This window comes from Rhamphochromis longiceps, linkage group LG8, assembly GCF_057381845.1.
Source record: "Rhamphochromis longiceps isolate RC_006_pf linkage group LG8, R_longiceps_female_GT1.1, whole genome shotgun sequence".
In the NCBI taxonomy this organism is placed as follows: Eukaryota; Metazoa; Chordata; class Actinopteri; order Cichliformes; family Cichlidae; genus Rhamphochromis; species Rhamphochromis longiceps.
The window spans coordinates 15,503,283-15,529,886 of NC_140564.1; the positions used below are offsets into that span (position 1 = coordinate 15,503,283).

General features: G+C 42.1%; 1 protein-coding gene across 1 annotated transcript in view; it reads right to left on the reverse strand.

Annotated features, from left to right (window-relative positions):
• LOC146663291 (cytohesin-3-like) overlaps positions 1-15,317 on the reverse strand; it is a 34,316-nt gene extending 18,999 nt beyond the window's left edge. The window contains exon 1 of the mRNA XM_085415964.1: positions 14,961-15,317. Coding sequence (XP_085272090.1) covers positions 14,961-14,979 — 19 coding nt within the window. The 5' untranslated portion in view covers positions 14,980-15,317. The remainder of the gene's footprint in view (positions 1-14,960) is intronic.
• Positions 15,318-26,604: the final 11,287 nt, after the last annotated feature.

A 26,604-nucleotide genomic window follows, 5' to 3' on the forward strand; every position in this document is an offset into this window, starting at 1 on the left:
AATTATATCCACGCTCTTTGGTTCTGTCCACCAGTTCAGAAGTTTTGGCGCGAGATATGTGAAGACTTATCGAAGTGTCTGAAATGTAACATTCCAACTTCCCCCTTAGTGTGTTTGTTGGGCAGCTTAGATAATGTCACTTCAGAAAAGAATATCGCCCATATGGTTTTCACTGCCCTATGCATAGCCAAGAAAACAGTCCTCATGAACTGGAAAAATAAAAATAATCTTAATTCTAACCAATATAGAAATTATCTATTAGATTACATTAGTCTTGATACAGCCTCTGCCACCACATCAGATCAATTGCTCTGGGCTCCTTTGATCAGCTCCATCACCTAGTGGGGGTGGGGGGTCATAGTTTGGTCCCGCCTTCACTGTTGTGATTGGTGTGGGGGTAGGGACAGGCTTAGGGCGTCGGGGGGTTCCCCGGAGGCATCTTCCTTGGGGGGCTCAACCCGGGGTAGCGGTCATGTCCGGTTAGGGGCTCTGTTGGCTCTCCGGTGACTGTTTCCTCGCGGCTGCGTGCAGCGGGGCTAGGGGAGGGTCTGTGCTGACGGACGTGGGTTACTGACCTGGTAGCCTGGCTGCCCCTGGGTGGGTCCGGGATGGGCGTGAGGTTCTGGGGGCGCTCCGTCTCTGGGCTGGGACCCGGACCGGGCCTCGGGGGCTTGGGTCCTGGTTGGTGTGTTGCCGGGGTTGTGGGCGGGTGGGTGCATGGGGGCCCAGCCCTGGAGCAGGGTGCCGCCGGTGCGTCGAGCCACCTGGGGGGCTCTTCAACTGGTGGGGGAGATTGTCACATCTTGCAGGAGCTTTCCTCTCCTCAGGAGCTGCCTCTGCAGGAGGGGGAGATACAGGAGAGGTGGAGGAAGATCTCAGCCTGGGTGTTTATTGTCTTATGTAGTCTGGAAGATGAGTGGATGGTGGGGTGGGTGCAGTTTTCTCTGTGGTGGGGTTGGGTGGACTGTCCCGGGCTCTGTGGGGCCGGGCGGCGCTGCTGCACTGGGCCCGGTCTGGATGGGCCTGGGCCCCCTTTCCCTGGCGGGTCGCGGAGTATGGGTGTGCCTACTGGGGTCAGCGGGGGAGCTGGCCCCAGGGAGGGGTCACTTGCCCCTCCCTTCCTTCCCTCCCCATCTCCAGCTGCCTCCCTCTTCCCGCTCCACCACAACCACCCACACATGCAGGGCCTTGGAGTAGGGGTATGTCACCAGGGTGCAGAGGAGGCTACCCCCCCCTCTGTCCCCTTCTGGCTGCCTCTGCCTCAATTTTATCCCACAACTTAGACATTCACATTACTCACACTCTCATTACACATACATATAGGATCTTGGGGGTGGGCACGATACACGGAGTCCAAAGTACCATCAGGGTGTACACCCCACCCCTGGCATCATTGCCCACCTCTCAATTTTAAATACACGTAGACATTGAGGGCTAGCAGGAGGGACCATGCGCTTACCTGCTGCTCTCTGGCAGGTAGCTCCAAGCCCTCCTGGGTTTTAAATGCACCTTAGAACACACATGCATCAACATTACAATGAGCGGGTGGAGGGAGGTTTGGAGTCTTCTCTCACCCCCATTCTCTGCGACCTGCTGGAGCAGGGGGGCTAGGACTAGGAGGAGGAGTTGGCCGTCCGACTGCGGTCTGGAGTGTGGAGCCTTCCTGCTGCTGCGGAGTCGGGGCGGTCTGCCTCCCCCCACCGCAGGGAAAAGGGAAACACCACCTGGGTCTGGGTGCAGTTCCCCCCTCCAGGGGCGGGGGCACCTAGACCCGGTTTGTAGAGTACGCTTGGGGAGTGTGATCGTGTGTACAACGTCTCTTTATGTCTGTCTCCACGTTGGTTGAGTGTGGAGTAAGTGCATATGAGAGCATGAGGGTGGGAATGGATGTTTGTATCTGTGTGTGCCTGTATGTCTGTGTCTATATGTCAGGTTGGGTGTCAGGCGCCACCTCTCTGGGGACATCTCAGGCCCTCCAAGGTTTGGAGGCCTATCTCCCCCTACCACCACTTCCCCTGCCAGTGGCGGACCCCCTCAGACATCGGTGCGTTGGTGGTTCTTTGTGTCCGGGGATGGGCGTCCAGGTACACACCGGCTCACTCCTTGGCGGCCGCTTATCGGGGCCTGGAGCCTGGGGCTCGCTCGGGCCACTTCGGAGGTGGGGTGCCCCCGGCCTCTCGGCCTGGGGCTCGGTCACTCAGGCGCAGCTGGCTGCCGGCGGAGCTCACGGGCGCGTCACTGCAACTCCCCCTGGCTTCTGCTCCGCGGCTGCTGAGTGAGCCCTCATCTGGGACTCTCCTCAGCTCTTTCCGGGACAGTGGCGCAGCTGCCCCTCTGTTGGTCTTCCTTGGTCTCTTGTGTTCTGGGGGCCTCTGGATGTCTGGAGTTTTGATCTCCTCCACACCTGCTTCACACCCTGGAGGACGGGGCTGTGGCCCCCCCACACCCTCTAGCAGATTATTACATGAAGGAACCTTTTAAAAAAACAAAAAACAAGCGCGTCCATGCTCACAGGTGTACACACGGGTGATCACACCCACAAACTCAGACAAACTACACCCTTTTTGGCTCCTACCTCAAAGCACACTGTGTTCTGTTGATCTTATGTGCTGCACAATAATGTTTAACATTTAGTATTTACTGTCATATTCCCATATATCATTGTGATGTTGTTTATTCTATTACTCTTGTTCTCTTCTGCTTGCTTTCTTTTTTCTTTCTCAGCAGGTGATCCAGGTGATTGATATATGCATTTTTTTTTCTCTGCCCGTTCTGTTGGTTTTTGTCTTTTGCCCTTCTCCCCCGTCCCTCTTCTCAGCTGTTTCTCTTTCCCTCTTTCTTTCTCCCCTTCTTTCCCCCAGTCAAGTCTGTCCCGTATTCAGTAAGTGAAAATAAAATAAACAATAAAAGGTGAATCAAATGGACCATTACGGCAAGGCTGGGATGGTCAGTTTGGTAAAGTAAATCCGTTGGGCATCTTTCTTTGCCTTTAGACAACAATTCTGATGGCAAAAGAGCCAAACGGGACAGGCCAAAAAAAAAAAAAAAGAAAAAAAAAAAAAAAGAAATACACGGCATCGAGTGAGAGATTCCAAAGGTTAACACTCCAACATGTGTGCGGCAAAACAAAAGGGTTCCAGCAATTTCCTGCCTTAAAAAACAAAATCTCCCCAAAATCTACTTTTAAGTGTAAATCTCCTGCTGCTCTTCACACCCAAAAGCAACAACAGTCCCACAAACACCCACTAAAACCATGCAGGAAATCGTCTGCAAACCATCGATGTGTGTATGTATATGTATATGTATACGTACATACACATATATATATATTATATTCAAGTTATTTTTTGGAGTCGACAGAAGAAAGGGGAAAAAAATTCCCAGGCTTTGAGAAATGAGTCTCTAAATCCTGTGTTCAGACCATTCGTGCAGGAAAAGCAGCGAGGTACTTGCAGCACATGGAGCTCACTTGAAACTGGCTGTGGTCCCAGTTGTCACTGACTCGTGTGACTGAGAGGGGATTTGTCTAGATTCACTGCCTTTAAACTGACTTTAAACGCTATAATGTATTTTAAAGTGGATGAGCTTTGAGAAAAAAAGGCATCCTTTTTATCCCAGTTGGCTCTGAAGCTCTATGTGTCACATGAGAGGAAGGAGGAAAGACCAGGAAGGAAACTTCCTTTGGATCCAGACCCTAATCCGTGCTCTGCTGCCCTCAATCCCTCAAACGGTGGACAAAGGCATGCTTTATATTATATTATAGCCCAGATCATACATACCAGTGGACATGTAGATGAAAATACATATGATTACATGCACACCAAAGCCAGCTGGCACTAATCCTACACACACTCTTTACAAGCCCTGTACACTCATACAGTGTGATATATGGCAGCATATACACAGATGTTCCCAGCTGCTAGCCGCTGCCTGGCTCAGTGATGCTGGATAAAGTAACGTGATAGTTTGCGCTGCAGCAGATCACCATGTGGTACATAATGGTCCTGGCCTATCGTGTCAGAAGAGACGTTCCTGGGTGGCTAACATGGCCTCTAGTTTTAACTACCTCTGGGGGTCACCATCAAAATCTGGGGCTTGAGCGGCTGAAGAGCCTTTACACTGATTGCTCTGTTAATCTGCTGTTTTGGGGGCTGGGGACCTCCTGCTGTGAGTGCATTTATGTGTGGTTGCATAGGAGGTGGTCTGCACATGATGTCCTTGTTATATTGCACATCTGTTCGGCATCAGCACTATGTCAATATTTGATGTGATGCTTCCACAGCCTTATGCCGGTGGCTAAAGTAACTATGATCGGATGATTTGATTGGCCAGAGAAGGCATTTTTGTTGGAGCTGAGAGGATGAGTGCAGTTCAAACAGCATCAGTTTCACACACTGGAACTCTCCAGTCCTGGATGCTCCAGGTTATAGACAGATTAATGTTTTTCCGAGCTCATAAAGTCAAGTTCTCACTGAGAAGTATGGCTACACCCAGTACACTACACGTACCCAGACACTGTACTCATGATAGTGACAAAGTTTGATGTGGAAAGTTGTACCCGTCTGACCCTGCACAGTCACTGTCTTTGCTGCAAGATAAAAAGGATCTTTGCTCACAGCAAATGAAAAATAATATTTCTATTGATGCATTAAAAGCCCACATTATGGCTGCGGCGTGAAACAGTGACATCACTAAGTCCAATCATCATTTGCATCTGCGCCGAGGGTACAGGTACTTGCTGCAGTATTCTTCTCTGAGCGATAGGCGTATCAGCGCTAGCCTTGGAGTAGAAGAAGTTGGTGTGCACCGATGACTGTAGAAATTGGTGTCGACACATTGAAGATTATGTTTGATAAATGGCTGAACAGCCTGTAAATTATTACAAAACTAAACAACCAGCACAACTGTTATCAAATGTTACACAAAACAGAATAAGCGCTACACAGAACAGTAAAAAAAAAAAAAAAAAATTAGTCTCCACCAGCATCGTCGCTTTTATACGTGTAAAATTCAAGCCTTACACGGTCAAACCTCATTTGGATGCGGTTCCAGTTTCAGCCGGCAAAGATGGATAACACTGATATGACAACACATTTTGAAAAACGACATGTATGTGGCTGATCATTTCCTTTGCTTCCTGTGGGTGTCAGCTGACAGACAAGCAGCAGAATACAACGCTTTATCTGATATGTGCATGCTCGCCTCCAATATTGTGATAGATATCTAGCCAGGGAGCAATTTTGAAATCCGAATTTGGTGCCTATTATTTTGCACGCATCACTGAACAAGAGCAAACTTCTGATATCTCGAGTGATGCAGACTACATGCAGGCAGCGGCAGAGAACTGGAGCTGGATGATGGGCACAGACTTTTGTTAAACAGGAGCTCTGCGCTGGCCTTCAGCCCGCTCTGAGATCTGGGATGTTCCTGTGATGGTTGTGTCGCTGTCTGCAAAAACACCGAGTCTGGTGGACCACCCTGATCATGTTCACAATGAGACCAGAACAACACTTTACAAGCCACCCACAACGTCAAGGTAATTGCTCTCTCTTGGTATTGACTCCCAAGTTCACTATAGTTATTATACACGGATCACCTCAAAATATCCAGATGGCCACCTGGCAGATCAAATACTTTCCATTTAAAACAAAAACTAAATTTCATTTCTTATCCAAGTCTAGTTGAACACAGACGTGAAAATATATACTTGATCGAGAAAACGGTGCAGGAAATGAAAGGAGAAAGTGCCCGGATATTTTATTAAACTTCAAAAGTTTTCTCCAAAGAGGGAATGATTCATTTCCATGGATTTAGGAGAGTCTGATGTTAAGCCTCACTAATATAGGATTTTAAAAGTCGATACAGATATCGATGCCAATACTGACATTACGCAGGTTATTTAAAAATCTGATATTCCAACATATTGGCTGATTTTCAGACATACAAAACATTAAAAGATACCCTTCCTCATTTATGCTCTCCACCGACGCTGCTCGGATCAGCTGGTGGTTGTATTTGTCGACTTTGCAGAGCGCCCTCTTTTGGACAAGCTGTGCAACATCGAGCTCGACATGGTTGAAGGGTGTTTCTCCAGTCTCGTTTTTACTTTTTGAACTTTTCATCTGTTGGATGTTATAAATGCAGATACTGATATATCAGGAAATAGCTAATATCAGCCAATAATAGGTTCAATGGCAGAAGTGCAAATCATAGAGGTACACCTCTATGAACTACCTAACCAGCAGTATGTATTTAAAGGGACATTTCACCCCAAGAAAAATGACATTTCTATATTTTCCCTCTGGCCTGTGCAGTCATTTATGCATCTTGATTGTAGAATAAATGAACAGAACTGTAGAAATGTTTGCCTTCTCTTAAACACACGCATAAAAAGCGCAGTAAACAAACCTTACAGTGGGTATTTTAATGCACAATGTTTTTCTTTGTATAAAAGTGCAACCACAAAGCATCTTAAGGCAACTGCTGTTGTGATTTGGCAGCATATAAATAAAACTGAACTGAAGCAGCAGTGATATCGCTGTGCAGACGGACTCATGCAAAGGCTAGGGTTTGTATCAAGATGTTCAAAGATTAGGGGCGTAACAATTTTGTAACTGATACAAAACCGCGATATAAACCTCCGCGATATCATATCGCAATTGCATCTTCCCATAACGTGACAGCCATGCTGTTAATGGGTGATTAGAGAACACAGCTTTGGAGTCTGCAAGAAAACTAACACTCACAGATCATTCAGATAACGTACTAACTGCTAATGTATCATAATAATAGACAGTTTTTAATCCACTCACAATCGAGTGATCAGCCCTGTGGTAAAAAAGATTTTCTTCAGTTATTCTTGTAATTCACCCCCTCTGAAAGAAAAACCAAGAATGGATTGTTTGCTGGTTTTAGAGAATTCTTATGCACAAAGCAAACATTTATGATCTTTCCCCTCAGCTGTGCTGTATTTTTAGTAAGCACTATAACAATACATGTCAGCCAAGTAGTTAATAATAAGCCTACTGTTCAGTTGTAGTACATAACAGAGGAAAAACACATGCAGTTCATTCTTGGGATGAAATGTTCCTTTAATATATGGCCTGACATAAGTGCCGACAGTGAGACTGACCTAAGATATGTAGTAGTGGTTGAAAAGTAACCCACGTATTTGTGCTGAGGTGAGAAAGGGTTTGGCGTCCTCCATTTCTATCCAGCCAGAAGCCAAGAAAAACATGCAAGTCTCACAGCCACCCCCACTACTCCCTCCCTCCTTTCAGGCCTGTATGATCGGCTGGACCCAATTTTCTTCATTCTCCTAAACTGGACGCAGCGTTCCCCTTCAGCTGAAATTACTCAGACACTGTAGGCCCAGATCTCTGCTGCTGTCTCTCTGTGTTGGTCCCCACAGTGAAACACACTCATTTAATTTGCCGAGCCTTTTGTCTCCCATCTGCTCTCTGTCTCGCACTTAAAGAGATTCCTCCTTTCAAAGCTCGGAGCAATAATTCCAAGCAAAGCGTCCCCCTATTTACAAAAGCAAAAACATTGCCTCACTGACAAACAGTTGCAATGTCTTGTTTCTCTTTTTCTCTCTCTCACACACACACACACACACACACACACACACACACACACACACACACACACACACACACACACACACACACACACACACACACACACACACACACACACACACACACACACACACACACACCTACTACCATGGAGATAGGAACATGTTGCAAAGCCTCCACAGTCTCTCTTCTAATCAGGTCCATATGTAGCCGTCTCTCCCGACACTTAAATAATGCAGTTTGTTACGAGCCTCGACTCAATCCTTGCGCATCACCCGCCAGCGCTGTCTTTGTGTGTTTGTCTACTTACATGTGGTGTAATGCAACTGTATGTTTAATCTTCTAATGTTGCACCACAAAACCCATAATCTTGGCAGTCAAAATGAATTTCTGTTCTTTCCAAATCTCCCCTTAAGCCTTTAAATAACACAGCCTGCCTACTGGGTCAACCAGCGAGATTTTAAGAGTTCATTTTAGCACTTTTTTTTTGGCAATTGCTTGTGATGACACAAAATAGACGCATTTGCCTAAACCACTGCAGACAGTCATTTCAGACTACTCGGGTGCTGTATGGTGTTTGGAAGGGTGAATTATATGGAGCTCTATGCTCTATGGATTTTTCTTTATTTTTTTTAATTACATTTGGATAAATGTTAAGCTAATTTAAACTCACCCTCTTCTGGCTTTTAGCTTTAAGCAGCATTAATATTAGTCTTCTCACATAACACTTGGTAAGAAAGCGAATGAGTGCTTTTCAAAATCCCCAGCTATTCAGATGACTGGCATTTCTTTTTTTATGTAACACAATAATCTGCAGATTTTACACTTTTTATATACAGTATTGCTCAACTACATGTTGGATACGGGAAATCTAATTGTCACCAAAATATATTACTGGATGTTGCTGCGGGGTTATGTTTATCTTCATTCAGTCCAAAACAGAAGTTATTTTGTCTTTTATCACAGAAAAATATGCAAAGCTGAAACAAATGGTTTCGGCTTAGTTGGACTATACTTAGCACCTGACAACACAACTGCAAGTCATCAACTTTGGGAACTTCTTGTTCTTGTTGTTTCTATTTTGTCACAAAAAACCACTGTCTGCTCTTAAGTATGATTTATGTTTAACTGCAAGGACTCTGTAATCATGAACACTTGTCAAACCCTCTGCCTTAACTTATGGTAATGTACCTACACGCACGCTCAATCATCCAAGTAAGTAAATCCCCAAAAGTTGATTCTGTTCATCTGGCCGCTGCGTTTTCAGTGGGAGAAACGTTCCGTTACCAATCCAAGTGACTTCTTCAGTCTCAGAAGACCCACCTCATCAGGCCAGGACTCCTCAGTCTATTTACACCTACAGACCAGTGGACACTCTTTCAAGGATGAGGATGTACACACACTGGATGGGGAGGAGCGGGGTTTGAGCGTGGAGTCAAGGAGGCCATTTACATGGAAAGGGAAAGCATCTCTGAATCGTGGAGGGGGCCTAAGGGTACATGCTGTGATTGCATGCCATTCCCCAGTGAATGGTACTCATGGCCATTGATCAGTGGTTGTTGATCAATGGTCATGAGAATTTGCATGTTAATGATCAAGGAACTGACCTCCCAGCCCATTGTTTCTTCAGTGGTGCTAGTTTAAGTCATTATGCAAATGTACTGCTTATAAGATTGGGGAAACCTGCAGTCAGCTGAGTCTGAAGAAGTCACTTGGATGAGTGACGAAACGTTTCTCCCACTGAAAACGCTACGTCCAGATCAACAGAATCAACTTTTGGGGATTTATCTACACGTTGCATCGACTGCAATGACTGATTGCATTTTCAGCTACTTCGGCTTTTCCTCTTTTTTTGAGTCGACTGGAAGAAAACACACCAACTTGAAGAGAGAAACTCCACCATCAATGAGTATTTTGGCAGCAAACATGCAAAGCAATGCAGGTACACCAGCACAAGTATTAAAACTGGTAGCCCTGTTGGCCTATTCTGCATGCTGCGTTAGACATAGATTGAGTGCAGTAGTATAAAATCATTCACTCTGTAATATTGTGCTTTTACAGCAGTTCAGACCACAGCTATCATCAGACAGCAATGTTATGTCTAATGTGACATGCTAAGTATTGACTGCATCTTGCAGAGCTTGTGGCAAAATCTTTGCACAGACCGACACATAAACCCAGGTTAAAGTACTCTAAACCATCTTTGGGGTAGGTCCGTCTAGAGTAGGTGTCTCCCAGACCACATTTTCAACCATAATGCCACAGAGAGAGAGACAGACAGACTCACAAAGCAAAAACAACACTATTCATGCTGTCGCCACTAGTAAACATGTATCCACCCATTCAGCACCAGCACCATTTACTTTCAGCCGCCCAGGGTGATGGATACCTACAGAGCAGCCACAGCTCGCCTCAAGTACCCGTTTGATGTCCTCCCACTCACTCGCCCTACAGCCACAACAAAGACCATACCCCAATCACACCAACTTCCCCTTCTTACCAACTAATCTCCCTCAGAGCTTAAGTTCTGCGTAGACTCAAAAGCCATCTTATCTTGAGTTTCACGCCTGCCGGGGTGAATATGATATGAAATAATTGCATCCAGTCTGATGTCCATTGAGAGTTGATTGCACAGAAACGCAAAGAAGAAAGGCATTTTTATTTTTTTTTTACTCAAGCTCTTTCACTGCAAGAGAAGACTGATCAGAAAGCCTGGATGTGCTTTTAGGAGACACAGTAACTGCCATTGTGGTGTGTACCATTAACAGGTCTTTACATTCAGATATGAGATGTTATTTCAGAACACACTCACAGTCCAAAGACAGCAGGAGAATGGAAGGAAAGGCCTTTCACATTTAACTTTTCCCACGGTCAGATAGAGAGAAGAGTGCTGATTGACTCACTCGGGTTATCGTGACAGTTAAACAGGAAACATGGACAGAAAAGCCTGACGGGGCTCAACAAAGACAAACAGTTTTGCACATTTTGGGCGTCTGCACCAATTTTGCCACAAAGAGCTTCATTCAGGCTTTAAAGGTGTTGGAAATTTCTATTCACTTCAGCATTTTAATACTCCCAAGTCTGCACAAAAAGCTCAGCTCGCAATAATCCTTGACTGAAGCATCACAGAGCTCCTACGAAGGAAAGGAAATACTAAAAAAAATAGTTTTTTAAAATCCAAGAGTAAAAATCCATGGCCTCAATCCAGCCATTCAGCAAACTGCTTCCTAGCCAGCTCCTGCGTCTGTGTTCTTTCCACTTCTCCATTCAGCTATACAATGATTCTAAAAATAGACACATGAGTAATAAAAACATTTTGAAGCCTGTTGCTGATTTCATCCAATCTGAAGCCAGGCCCTGTCTGCTCTGTGGCATGCAAGCTGAGCAGAGAAGCGTCAACTCTGATTAGCGAGTGCAGTAAACATGCACTAATGAATCCCATGCTGCAGCTGAGTACCACAAACAATGCACAGTGGCACCGTTTATAGTTTCGTTCAGCGTGGGGATAACTGTAGTTAAGAAATATAGGTTCTACTTGCAGGATGGGACAACTCCACACACTGCACAGTAGTAGGTGCTTTACAAGTTCTTGATTCTGTCTGCGAATTTCAATAACCCCGCCCCCCCAGATCACACACTTTGAGGCAGAGCAACAAGTTGCAAACACAAGCATGACTTTTCCCCTTGCAATGAGTTGCTTACTGTATGGTTGTTGACATGGATTGAAATCTAGCCGCTATAACATGCTAAACAGTGGGAAAAAATGGAGGGTTGCAGGACTGGAGCTACGATCTAAGTCTCTTAACCATCCAACAGAAATGCAGCATGCAATGAGGAGCAGATCACACTGGCACCACTGTGAAGTAACACAAAACAAAACTCATTCACACCTGCCAAAGGAAATGTTTGGGATTCCATAAACGAATGTGCCCATTATGGACTCTTATGTACGATGTGTCCTCCAGCTGTTATAGTGATAGCACCACGGAGGCCGCAGCATGGAAGGAAAGCTTAACAATGTGAAATAACTATGAGGCCATTGGACAGCCTACATCTGTTTGTTTTTATTTTTGTACTGAATGTATAAGATTCCTTAAACGTGACAATCGGCATGTGTTTAAGAGATGAATGGTAAATCCTTTTCCCTCTGTTTTGGTCTCCACCTGCTCATGAAAATAAATAACTAAATGCTCCACTGTGTTTAGTGGTTTAGTGTTTATGTGGTCGCTTACTGCAGGGACGCCAGCACGCAGTCGTTTTAGCGGCTTTTGTTTAGCTAGACGGCCGCAAGTTGCGACTAGAGAGTGAACAACACCAAGCATAGTGAAAACCTTTCAACGAGTCGTGGGCGGCAACTGGATTTAAACACAAAAAATTAAAGTCTTTTCACATCATAGGCTGATTTTATTTGCAGACTGTCAACACGGTGCGATCAGTTAGTCACGCCCAAAGCATATTCTTAATGGGTCATTTAGCTAAAGAGAGCTGCAGAGGCGGGTGGTAATTTTTTCCCTGATTGGTTCATGATTACAAGCAAAGCCAGCTAATAGTATACATCATCGCCTGATCACCTGATAATCAGTGTCAGCAGAAAGCATTGATTATACCGATTTGGTGCACACCTGTAATCTACCAAAAAAAAAAAAAAGGCCTCTCATATCAGAAACCTCAGTATAGCCTTGTCATTTTGGGCCCAGCTGCATGTTCCCATACACTGTTTAGAGTTACAGAGGAGGAGGGTTGAGGGAGCATTAGCTCTTTGTGTACTGTTGCTTAATCCTATAAAATATGATGTCATCTGTTGGGCCTCTGTTGTTCTCAGATTGGCTCAACGGTGCAGAACAAATGATGCCCTTAACTTTGAACATATGTTGTGCAGTTTGCGTGCAGGCTGGACGTGCAGGCGTGGGAACACGGTCCCATAATGTGCACATATGTTAGAATGCAAGATAAGAGAGCTACAAAGCACAGTTTGCAACAAGGCAGATCATCATGCATTGAGCTAAAGGTCTGCAAAATCACCACGGCACTGACATCACAAAGTTTTTTCAGTGATCTGACATAAAAATGTAGCAGAACACACCTCTGAGTCTTTGACATTACTGACTTTGTGCAGCTGCCCGTTAAGTGACTGGCAGACAGATTCAGGCGCCAAATGCCTTTCGCTTAGCATCAGCGTATCAAGGTGCGCATGCGAACAATTTTTAAGCGATGGGAGGCAGCGAGAGTGTGAGTAAGTGCTCCAGAGCTCTCAATTAGTTTAACATGTATGGAAAGTTATTTGAAAAATCCGCTACGCACACCGCTGCGTGTAATCTCAACAAGCTCGTGTCCTATATTTCAGATTTAATCACACACGGCGTGCCTCTGTGCTCTTGAGCTCTCTCTTCTTGTCACATGATTTTTTTTTCGGGGGGGGAGGAGAGAAATTGGTATCGCTATGATTGACCTCATATGAGGAGATGGCTTGTAGTGCGCATGATTTTAAGGGAAAATGGAACAACCACACTAACTCCTCATGGGTTAGAGTCCAAATAGGATGACTGTAAAATAATATTCATGTCTGCAAGCCTCTGAAATAACACATTTAAAACTCTTCTCCTAAAACACACGTGAAAAGAGAGATCTTTGTTCATAGCTGGCTGTTTTTCCTTCTGGTAAAGCTAAAATATGAATATTTCTTGCCCTTTGGATCATGAATCAGCACAGTTACCTTTGTGGCACATTAGATCTTCTTGTTGATAACTAGCCCTAGAGTGAGAGCGTGGAGTGAGAAATCAATACGCCTGATTTTGGCAGCAAATATACAAACATTAATATTCACACAAATCCTCCAAAATATAGTCCCTTATTTGTCTATTATATAAATATTCCTACACTGATGGATGCTCATATTAAACAGTTTCAAATAATGGAGTCAGAGTGTGTATAAGTAGTCCTTGTAAAGCAAGAGCTCAGCTTTCAGACTGCTGTAAATGTTCAGCTCATGTGTTTCTTTTCAACTCTTAACACGTTGATCTCAGGCAAACAGCTCTGATTGTTTGAGAGGGGCAGCCAATACGAAGGAAGCTAGCCTAAATGGAGACGCGCTAAAGAATGCCTGTTTCAGACAGAGAATGGAGAGGATTTTTAAGCGTGAATCATGCAAAGCTACCCGAGTGGAATTCAAATAAAATTGAACACGGACATCAGCTAAAGGGCATACTGACTGGAACATTTGGAAATATCTGTGTCATCTATATCACTTTCATTCAAATTCAGGGCAGAGCATGAAGCTTTCCTTATATTCAGGTAATTCAAGCATGACACCGATGAGGGTAAAAAAGAAAAAGTGGAAGTTCAGAGGAACGCCTCTCCTGCCTCTACTAATCTCACAGTTTAACCGCCAAACTGTTATCAGACTATATCCATTTGTTTACACTACATTGTATTCAAGGACTTCAGGCCAGAAGACGGTTAGGATTATCTGCTTGGAAGCATCCCGTATGTGTGTCGCTCGCCACCATCATTTAATAACCAACTCAGAGCTGCAGCCACCATGTGTGGTAATCTGGGTTATGTTGCACTCGCCTGAACTGGTTGAATTCATTCAGCTTTAAAACCAAAACCCACCATCAGGACTGCATTATACTAGCTTTAATACCCAAGTCAGGACAGTCAGCGCACACTGGATATCACTAGTGAGCTCATCATGCTTAATTTCCACCTACATCAAGATCAAAAATGTAAATCTTGCATCTAATTCAATAATGAGTATTACAGTATTTCATTTTACTACAAGATCTAGCAGTAAAACTTCAGACAGAGTTTAATCAAATGTGCAATGGGTGTCACTATCCTAAAAAAACCCCTAATTTTTAAACACAGAACTGCTCATGAAAAAAGAACATTTAACAAGAAAATGCACTATCCTCCATATGGAAGGGTGCCTGTCAGATATCTTATCAATTTCCACCAGTTTACAGGCTTCACATGGCGCCAAGAGATAGTGAGAGATACTTCAAAGCAAAGCAGAGAGACATCAAACAGATGGAAAAGAAGCATGCAGGGAAAATTTTGCTTTGTGTAGCTTTTTTCCACCCTTCTTTCCTGATTTCTGCCAAGATCAGGATCTCACCTGCGATGAATGAGGGCATGCAAATCATTACAGGGCTGCCCTATATCTGAAAAACGCTCTTTTATCAGCAGGTATGTATTATCAGGGTACACGGCGGCCGACCGTGGAAGACTGGGAATGTCTAAACAAGACAACCTCATGTCTTCGCGCATCCTTGCGTCCTCGCACACATCCATCCATACCGTCCTCTCCGTGTCCCCCTCCCCTGCGCGCAGACTGAGAGGGAGAGAAAACCAGTGTGGGAGAAAGGAAAACAGCCTCACCGTGATTGTCTTCGTCCATACCAGCGACCTGGCACTTCCAGCAGAAGGTGTGAAACCTCGCGGGAAATTCTGTTTATCTGTCTTTACCGGGATTTTCTTTCCGTCCACTGACACATAGGCGACGCCGGCGGTGTGTTGACAGATGGAGGAGTGGACCGGTGAGCAGATGTCAGCGGCAAAATTAACAGAAAACAAAAAAGAAAAAAGGGAGAAGAAGGGAGGGAGGTGAGGAAGAAGCCTCCTTGTATATTAAAAGAAGCTCTTTAATTGCACGAGTGAGGTGAGACGATGAGATGTGAGGCAGCCGCTTTCTTGTCCCTCTGCTCCATCCTCAGCTGCTCCGTCTGCGTTCACACCAGCGACACTGCAAGAGCGACGTCATCAAGGCCCGCCCCCCAAAAATAACACCCCCCACACCAACGATACATTACACTACACACAATGTAACCGGCGCTTACTGATTAACCAAACAAAGTAAAATGAGTGATGTGGGGTATTTAAATCAAGCAAAATAATTGTAAAGCATTGTGATATTTAAAGTGAAATTACTCACTCAAATAAGAAAGAAAAAACACAATCCCTGCACGTGATTTTTTTTTAATGTAGATTACTATTATTCTTGCAATTTCTTTCAAGGTTTTTTCTAAAAAAAAAGAAAGAAAGAAAGGAAAATGGTAAGAAATTCCCACAAAAGTTAGATTAAATTGAATCCAGTTTTCTTTATTTAGCGCCAAATCACAACAACAGCTGCCTCAACTGCTTTACATTGTAAGGTAAAGGTAAAAATTTTTAATAAATGACAAATTAAAAAGGCATGAACATTTTTTTGTATCGAAAAAATATCGGGGGGGGGGGGGGCAGCATGGTGGTGGTTAGCACTGTTGCCTCACAGCAAGAAGGTCCTGAGTTCAATTCCACCATCAGGCCGGGGTCTTTCTGTGTGGAGTTTGCATGTTCTCCCCGTGTTTGCGTGGGTTCTCTCCAGGTACTCCGGCTTCCTCCCACCGTCCAAAGACATGCAGCTTGTGGGGATAGGTTAATTGGATAATCCAAATTGCCACTAGGTGTGAATGTGCGAGTGAATGTGAGTGTGAATGGTTGTCGTCCCTATGTGTTAGCCCTGCGACAGACTGACGACCTGTCCAGGGTGTACCCCGCCTTTCGCCCTATGACAGCTGGGATAGGCTCCAGCGCCCCCTGCGACCCTGAAAAGGATACGCGGAAGCGGATGGATGGATGAAAAAATATCGAACCGTGACACCAAAGTATCGAACCGAACCGTGAATTTTGTGTGTCGTTGCACCCCTAACATATATATATAGTGGATATTTGGATTTATTTAATCTTGTACTTTTTATTATACGTTGCACAATGAGTTGCTTTACAAATTAAAAAATAATGACTTACAGTTCATTTAATTCCACATGGATTTAACGCACATAACTGGCTGCTGATTATAAATAAGTCCCCCGTTTTACCATATCAGCTAAAGAACTTAATGGAAATACTAATTGTTGCCCTTCCTAATGTAAATGCCTGATTTTATTAAACATGTACATCTTTGTTATCAGTTTGATGTACAGTTAAATGGATCATTTATTAACAGTTTCTCTGAACAGTCATGTAACTCCAGTGTTGTTGATGCAGTGATGACTTCAGCAGTGTTAGATTCACATGACTACCCAGAAAAACTGTTTGTATCATTCAAAATGAAAACATTATCCAAGCGAGGATGCAGCATATGAATTATACACTATGTGGAGACTATTGAGACTATTTATGACCACAAAAAAAGCTCAGTTGGAGATTAACCTCATTAATCAATGATGTGAAGATAAACCAATAAGAAACATGTCATAGGCGTTGGATTATGGATCATGGATTGTTGTTTTATCCCTTAAAACTAGTTAGTTCACATTATAGTTCATAATAAGGTGATTACATCATATCATATCATTTTATTTAACATTATTGATTTGGCCAGATGTTTTCCCGATGTATTTATTTGCATCAATTACAAGATCAGTGGTTAACTTGTGAGAAAAGTCTAAATATCTGTTTTAAAGGTGCTTTTTGCACTCGACCTACAGTGGGGCAAAAAAGTATTTAGTCAGCCACCGATTGTGCAAGTTCCCCCACTTAAAATGATGACAGAGGTCAGTAATTTGCACCAGAGGTACACTTCAACTGTGAGAGACAGAATGTGAAAAAAAAATCCATGAATTCACATGGTAGGATTTGTAAAGAATTTATTCGTAAATTAGGGTGGAAAATAAGTATTTGGTCACCTCAAACAAGGAAAATCTCTGGCTCTCACAGACCTGTAACGTCTTTTGTAAGAAGCTTTTCTGTCCCCCACTCGTTACCTGTATGAATGGCACCTGTTTGAACTCATCATCTGTATAAAAGACACCTGTCCACAGCCTCAAACAGTCAGACTCCAAACTCCGCCATGGCCAAGACCAAAGAGCTTTCGAAGGACACCAGGAAAAGTATTGTAGACCTGCACCAGACTGGGAAGAGTGAATCTACAATAGGCAAGCAGCTTGGTGTGAAAAAATCAACTGTGGGAGCAATCATCAGAAAATGGAAGACGTACAAGACCACTGATAATCTCCCTCGATCTGGGGCTCCACGCAAGATCTCATCCCGTGGGGTCAAAATGATCATGAGAACGGTGAGCAAAGATCCCAGAACCACACGGGGGGACCTGGTGAATGACCTGCAGAGAGCTGGGACCAAAGTAACAAAGGTCACCATCAGTAACACACTACAACGGCAGGGAATCAAATCCCGCAGTGCCAGACGTGTTCCGCTGCTGAAGCCAGTGCATGTCCAGGCCCGTCTGAAGTTTGCCAGAGAGCACATGGATGATACAGCAGAGGATTGGGAGAATGTCATGTGGTCAGATGAAACCAAAGTAGAACTTTTTGGTATAAACTCAACTCGTCGTGTTTGGAGGAAGAAGAATACTGAGTTGCATCCCAAGAACACCATACCTACTGTGAAGCATGGGGGTGGAAACATCATGCTATGGGGCTGTTTTTCTGCCAAGGGGACAGGACGACTGATCCGTGTTAAGGACAGAATAAATGGGGCCATGTATCGTGAGATTTTGAGCCAAAACCTCCTTCCATCAGTGAGAACTTTGAAAATGAAACGAGGCTGGGTCTTCCAACATGACAATGATCCAAAACACACCACCCGGGCAACAAAGGAGTGGCTCCGTAAGAAGCATTTGAAAGTCCTGGAGTGGCCTAGCCAGTCTCCAGACCTCAACCCCATAGAAAATCTGTGGCGGGAGTTGAAAGTCCGTGTTGCTCGGCGACAGCCCCAAAACATCACTGCTCTCCAGAAGATCTGCATGGAGGAATGGGCCAAAATACCAGCTACTGTGTGTGCAAACCTGGTAAAGACCTATAGTAAACGTTTGACCTCTGTTATTGCCAACAAAGGTTATGTTACAAAGTATTGAGTTGTATTTTTGTTATTGACCAAATACTTATTTTCCACCCTGATTTACGAATAAATTCTTTACAAATCCTACCATGTGGATTCATGGATCTTTTTTTTTTCACATTCTGTCTCTCACAGTTGAAGTGTACCTCTGGTGCAAATTACTGACCTCTGTCATCATTTTAGGTGGGGGAACTTGCTTTATTTACAGTGGCTGACTAAATACTTTTTTGCCCCACTGTATATACCTGCCTCAATGTTGGTGATGCACGCATGACGACACCTTTGAGGGCTCACCGCCAAAGGAGTCTGACTCACTGAGGATTTTCCAGCAAAGCCATGCCAGCAGTCCAACTGCAAAGAATATGAAATGCATATGAAAGTGCAAAACCCAGAGCTCAGGAAGGGAGTTGTTGCTGAGGACACATTGTGCAGAACTACAGGGGCACAATGGAAAAAAGCTACAGAGCAGGAAGTGATGTGATGGGCCTGTCCTCCTCCACCCTTGCAGCATTATGAAATCTGACCTCTTTCAAAGTGAAGGTTCAATAACAAACAGCAACCATATCCACGGTGACTGAAATATTTGGGATAATAATCCATGAATGTGAGCACAAGCTTGCAGCATGCAAGACTTAAACTCTCATTAACTACAAAGCATGCAGAGTGGGAGAGTGAAGACACACGTGTTTAATTTGGAAATAAACATAGTGGTGGCACAATATATACAGTTTATGACTATAACATGGGAGCTTATTTGGAGGCAGTGGCTTTTTTTTTACCACTAACGGTTTCTGCGTTAGTATGCAAGCACATGCACAAATACACTTTTTTTTTTTTTGCTTTTTTTTTTTTTTAAATTGTATTCCCAAAGGCAACTTAAAGTTGTGTTTTGCACATTTTAATAAATCGCTGGACCTTTTCTCCACTTTCCTACCAAAATATAATGAAATGAGGGGCAGCTCAAGACTTAGGCAAGTAATAAAAGTTAAATTATAGTAAACATTAAAACCTGATAAGCTACTTTCAGCTTATATTTTCAGTAGTTCTACTTTACTTCAGTAACTCCTGCTTGCTTTGTGGGTTTGTTTCATGAAGACGTGTGGAGGAAACATCCAGGCCTGAAGTAAAAGCACCATAATGCTACAAAGGTTTCATTCACTTGAAAAGTTTGCAGTTTGGAACATCACAAGAGCGATGTAAGGAACATGATTTATTTTCAGTCTTTTGTTCAGATGCTTTTTTGTACTGCAAGAAGAAAAATGAACTTGTTGAATGCCACACCTTTAGTATACCAAGAGTCTGATAATTGCAAGTCTTTTGTTCAGTCAAACCTTGAGCTATAATAGAACTGTTACTGGAAAGCCGAGTAAAACTCCCGTGCTTAGTTTCCCTTCTGTGGCATAATCACAGTAAACTTCTCCTGATTTGAAAATCCCTCTGCTGGCTGAACGGCTGACATAAATCATGCCTGCATTCATTGTTTCATGCCTCAGCAATGACGTCATTGTTACCAAGTAGAACAAACACGTACACATACTTCCAATCACAGCAGATTTATCTATGATATAATGGATCTATGAATCTGAGTGGGGTAACGTTTCATTCTAATACAAACTTAAAGCTAAATCACTCTCTACATATTTGATATCTGACCTGAATAATATCAACACTCTTGACACACAGTTTAATCTACTAGAAATACAAACATTTAACATATATGCACGCATTCATTTATTCCCAGAGTTAAGTATCTGGAAATACTCATTATTTCAATTTGAAGAATGGGTTTCCGTCTTGTGATCTGATCGTATGTTTCTAATCGTGCTCTTTCCAGAAAATAAAAAATGAACAGTTACTTCATTTCCTCATTCCTCACTTCAAATTAAAGACAGACCCTACTTGTTGAGCAAACTACACTTCTCTTCCTAAAAATAGTAATTTAATGGCCTTCCTTGTTTTCCCACTGCAAAGCTCATGGAATAAACAGATACTGAGTCCACAGCGTGGGTAGCTGTAATTAATTTGTAGCATGTTTCCCATGAATTCCTCCTCACTCCCCCTCAGAGGCATGCTTGTAGTCAGATGTTAGAGTTTTCATACAAACCTTCTTGAAGAAACTTGAGGACTGAATAATTGGATATGTGACAGTTTCGGCATATTTCTCTTTAACTAGTATTCCTGGCTGTGACAATAAGCAGGAATGCAGGGAGGTGACAGCCATAGGTTTGGGAATCATCCTGTCTTGCATGCAGATGTCCGGACTGGAACAGGAAGAGGCTCCATTTCCAGCTTCATTGAAACCAAATGGGTGGACTCAAGCAAGAGCTTCCTTCAAATCACTGAAGCTAGACTTCATACATCTGCTGTTTATGGTGTACACTTTGTTTTGAATAATTTGGAATACTTGGAAATGGAACATTTGTCTTCCAGAGGTGTGCCTAAAAATACTTTGTGAGTCATCTCAAATTTCTAGCGAATTTAAAATAGAAAGAGACAGAAAAAGTAAGAGTCAGTCTTTCCTTGCCCTAGCATTCTCATTTTTGTTGACTCATAAAGTTGGCCCCAGTCGGTCATCACACTTGACTTCATTAAAATGTAGTTATGCATTTTGTTTTTATTTCTTTAGAAGCCAGAAAAAAAAAAGCTTTGCATGGACGCACATCCTGTAAGGCAACTTGTGTCATCTGCATTAAAACATCATGTGCAGGGTCATCAATGGGTGCACGCATGCAAGAGTTGTCCTTTTTGTGATGTTTGTGGACGCGTCAATTTAAACTCTTCAAACATCAGTTTATTATAACTTTGTAAATGTGTTACTGTTTCACAAAAAAAGAAATATAGAGAAATCATTTGGGGATGTTCTTACTGTTGGTAATGTAGACATTGTCAGGGGTTTGTGGTTTGGTTGCTAATATTATAACTTTGTGTGATGGTCATGCACACATGCTAGGAGATCAAGTTTAAGGTGGGTATGATGGCATTCTCAGATGTGCTCATTTAACCAGATCACCATGCTGAAGTATGCTACGTACCACTAAACCATAGACTGTATATGAATAATAGACATAGCTAAATGATCAACATTATACAGTACATAAAGGTTCAACTATATACATGCACCCCTACTAATATTTGATCCAAGGTTTTGGCAGTCATCAACAAGCTTCTGTCATAATTCTGACTGGATGTTTGATCACACATCTTAGCAGAATTTGTAAAGTTCATTTAAACTGGCCGGTTTCCCGGCACAGACTCATCTTTTCAGTGTATTCCACAAATTTCCAGTGTATTCCACAAATTTCCAGTGTATTCCACAAACCACCGACCTTTGGGAAGGCCATTCCAGTATATTAATGTTAGTCTGCTTAATCCGTTCCAAAACCATTTTAATATGTATTCGGGATCATTGTCCTGGTGGAACATCCAACTGTGTCCAACTTACAGTCGTCTAGTGTCATGATCCTAAGTCTGTGGCCTCACTCCTCTTAGAGTCCCTTGGATTTTCCCATTGTTCTGAGCATTCAACCCAATATCACGGCAAAAGGTGTAATAAACACATCAGTCCACAGTGTCCATTTCACACTTTATTAACATTACTACCACATTTACAAGTGTAAATGTACACATTAGCCGCCTAGCTTGATCATTTCTGATGATTAAGGACCCTGGAATGTACTTAATATATAAATCTATCAATTGTAATCAGTAATGATCACTAGTTAATAGGTTAATAGGCCTCATCCTTGTCAAGTTCAAGACATCGTGGAACCTTCAGAACCACCAAGTTCTTGTTTTTTAAAGTTATACTAGATGTATGCTTTACAATCATTTCACCCTGGAAAAGAACAGTTCAAAGAAATCAAGTAACGATGACATTCATGTCCATGATGAGTGTATGTAAACTTCTGACCACAACTGCACCTCTGGCAATAAAACACACACACACAAAATCCCATGACTAATCCACATTCACCCTCAAAAGTTTTTCTCCAGGAAGTTGTTGACTTTTTTCTTTTAGCTTACAAACTTTTATGCCCTGAACTTTTTGTTGCTCTGAAGAAGAAAATTACAAGTCAGCAACGCTGTAAGCTGCTTCCTGACCCATACTGATATAATGAGGCATAGGTTGAGCAATGTAGCTCCACGCTTTTTCTATTTTTAAGATAGAAAAATGCTGATTACTGAGCTCTGTTAGGTAAGTAGTGGGATTTTAGATCCCTGAAAGTGAGATTTACAAATGAAAGTGATGAAATGTTAAATGTAATTAGGCAATTAGTGAGTGCACTGCATTTGATTTATCACCTCCTGTGTTTCGGTCTACCACTGCAATGACCCTGCTTATCAATGTCTGTCATCAGATACAGAATTTATTTTCTTCAAACACATATTTTGTTTCATTTGTATCATTTGGCTTTGAACCTGCTGAGTTTCTTAAGAATTCCTCAATCCTGTGAAAACCATCATGAACTTCCCCCACACATTCCTGCAAATCCCAACACACAAGTAATGTGACACACTTCCTGTCTCACAATGGTGGCGAGACTGAAGCAGGGAAAGCTGGTGAAGGCCGGAAAAGAAACCGGAGAAAGAGAAATGCGCACACACCGAATGAGAGCGAGGGGACAAAGGGAAACACGTGGGACGTCTTTCCAGCTGGGAGCAAAGCTCTGCAGTTTTTCTGTTGTTTGAGCAGACACAAGCTTCCCATCACACCCACCCCTGCAACATGTGACTCACCAGGACATTTGATTGTAAAAAACTCTGACTTGTATTTGATTGTTAAAATGTAATTGCATAGTTAAAAGATGGGTTTTTTTTTTTTAAAGAAATGGGACTGGACATTTGCATGGAAGTCCCCTTTCATCTCACGACTAAACCATGCACATGTTGCTTGTCATACTTCAAAAGCGCTGCTTATTTTTAGGGAGCTTTCCATCTGCTGCCACTGGCTAATAAACAAGGTGCACAGCACTGCCTGAAGCCAAACTGAAGGAAAACATGCATCCTTCTGTTAAAGCTCGACATCCAGGTGGAGAATATGCTAGAGGAAGCCTTCGGGAAGCACCTAGAGGAAGGTTTCAAAGAATAAAGCAGAGTTTATTTCTGTTTCTAACACATTGTCATGGGGGGATTTGCTTCATAGATTTGTGCTGTAAAAAAGTAAAGTTATGAAACCGAACTATGAGCTCCAAATGAACATTTGCAGTGACTTAATCAGAGTTGCAGTCGCAGCTAAATTTTTGGAAAGTCCATCATGAGCTACTGAATCATTTATGTAGGTTATCTCCTGTCGCTGTGGCATAGGCTTACATTGATCATGTGGGAAGGAGAGATAGCAGCAGCAGCAGCAGCACAAATGGCAAATCCTCAGCTGGGATCAGCCATCTGCTTTATGTGCTCAATTCAGCTGGAATGAGGAAATCCAGAGAATGTAGCTTTTACTTCATTTAAAATGCTGAATTTTCCCACATTGTGTGATTCCCCACATGCACCATTGCAAGCTATACTCAGGCACTTGAGTGATGACTACGTGCAGACTGTCAATATGATTCCTATGCAAATGGCAACACCATGAAAAGGGTCATTAAATCTCGGTGCTTATTAGACAGCATAATGATCTGATGATATGTCTCTCTGAGCAGCGGTTTGAAGGAAGATGCATATGGACTGATGGCATAAAAAAAGACTTGGAGGCTAAGTTCATGAATAGTTTTTAAAACCTCCCTAAACTCAGGTGTTACAGCAAGACAAGGCCAAAACAGTCCCAATGATAAAACCCTCACATCTTTATTAAAGGTCGGATGTTAAAGGTATAAAAAAAAATCACCCAAAGTTGACCATGAAGAAAACAGATACTGTATTCTATAGTGTAAGTAATGACACATCCCTACCGCTGTCAGTGAATGCACCGGAGATCAGATTACAGTCTTAATCTTAGGTTTTATGTGATCTGCTTCATTGCACAAGTCAACCACATCGGCTTTTCGTTGCAAAACCGCAAAATCTAAATGAGATGATAAAATATAGACAGAGTTTAACTTTCAGGGAAATGCTACATTTCTTTTCAGCTAGATAAGAAAATTACTTCAACTGTCATGCCAGTTGCAACAGTAACATTGCTGTAAAAAAGAGAGAGAGAGAGAAAAAAAGGAAATGTGTGCATTTTAATGTACCTTTCTTTATGAATACACTTGGGTGCTATAAATGATCATGACTTTAAAGTCTCAGATGGTTATTTTAGGTAAGTTTATTAAAACGTTTTATTGTTGGGGATGCATGATGCTGTTTCCAGTGTTTATGTGACTGTGTTAATGTTTAGCTAGCAATAGGACAATGTTCATTGAGCCAATGTTCATTGCCCAAAAAGTACAGGAACTGTGTGACATAAGTAAGGAGATTGTAACAGGAACATAATAGAATAATGGTATAATGAGGGGACAAATCCATTACGATATTAGAGTGTAAAGCAGTAAGAATACAGTAGATATGCAAGAAAATAGCTTTTCACCTTTAATGCAACTTTACAGGTTTTTAAAAAAATGTGAGAAATGTGGTGAGAGTAAATTAAAAAAAAATATCTGAATTTATATTCAAAAAGCTCAAATACTGTAAGATCCAGTGTTGCTAAAACTGCCTTTACTAGTAATATCACTTGAACAGACTCAAAATATTAACAACATGCTGCTAAACTAGATGCAAACATTAAAAAAGAAACTATTATGAAAAAACTTTGTGCTGTGTAAAATTCACAGTAAAACATTAAGAACAAATTTTCTTTGTGTTTTTTTTCTTCATTAGGATGCATGAGTACAACCTCGGGGAAGATTTTCTTCATTCATTTTGTCAGTTTGACATACAGTAATCACGCAGTGTGACGCCCCTCTGCTGTGTTTTACAGCCTCCCCGTTGTGATGGCGACAGGCCTGCTTATCCTTCATTAATCTCTCTCCCCTCCTTCTCCCCCTCACTTAATGGTGACGTTTATCCTATTAATGTGTTGTTTGCCGGTAAATCTCCCCCAAAACATAATCCAGAGACATGGTTAGTAATGTGTGTGAGCGGGGACATGGTTGCCTTGGAGTCTGTGATTAGTTAATGGACACAAAATAAATGTCAAGAGATGATGCTCAGAGACGCTGAGAGAAAGAGAGCGATCTGTGATTCTATTATACTTTTCCCCAGTGGCAACGAAAAAATCAGCACTACTGGCTTCCCTTTCACAGAGCTACAAAGATGTACAATACTGCCCCCTGCTGTGTGCATGTACAACTGCAGTTTGATTGTACCACGTTGATGAGTAATAAAAGTGTTCAGGCCCTTAAGTAAAGACAGCAATGCCACAAAATAAAATAGATCATTACATGTATAAATCAAAACATGGAAAGAAGTACATAATTTTTTTGCTACATTTTGTAACCCATTTAACACACATTCTTCCTTTGCCGATTCTGAAATATTTACTTGTTGTACATGATATTACTGCTTCATATGTACTTATTCCACTTAAGTGTATTTATTTTGATCTCATATTGGCTTTCATTTTATTAAAATCTTTGTTCAGTCAAAATGTAATGTAATTTAATTTATTTTAAAATTATTTCATTTACATATATGCCTTTAATATATATATATATATATATATATATATATATATATATATATATATATATATATATATATATATATATATATATATATATGTATTTGATGTATTTCACTCTCTGTTTTTCCGGGAATTATATCTCATCTTCTCTGTCAAATACACTAGTTCAGGAAGCCTTTTACCTATTAATTTAATGCCCTTTAATTGTATAATGTAGTGGCTGGAAATCAAATATGCCATGCCACAGAAATGGTTTTGCCTGCATCCTCATTTCTTGCCTTTTTCTTTCTTTCTTTCTTTCTTTCTTTCTTTCTTTCTTTCTTTCTTTCTTTCTTTCTTTCTTTCTTTCTTTCTTTCTTTTTGTTTTGTTTGCATAGAATTTTCATCTCACAAAACAAATTTTATTATTAGTTAATGATAGCCAGAATGAAAATAAATTGCAGGTTTTAAATGATGATTTCGTTGTTTTGTTTTTTTGCGGTTTCTTTGTTTCTTAAACGTATTTTTCACGTGCATGTTGCTAGTTTTATAAAATGACACTGCTTACCCCAGCCAGTTACATTTAACCAATAAAGACAGCAG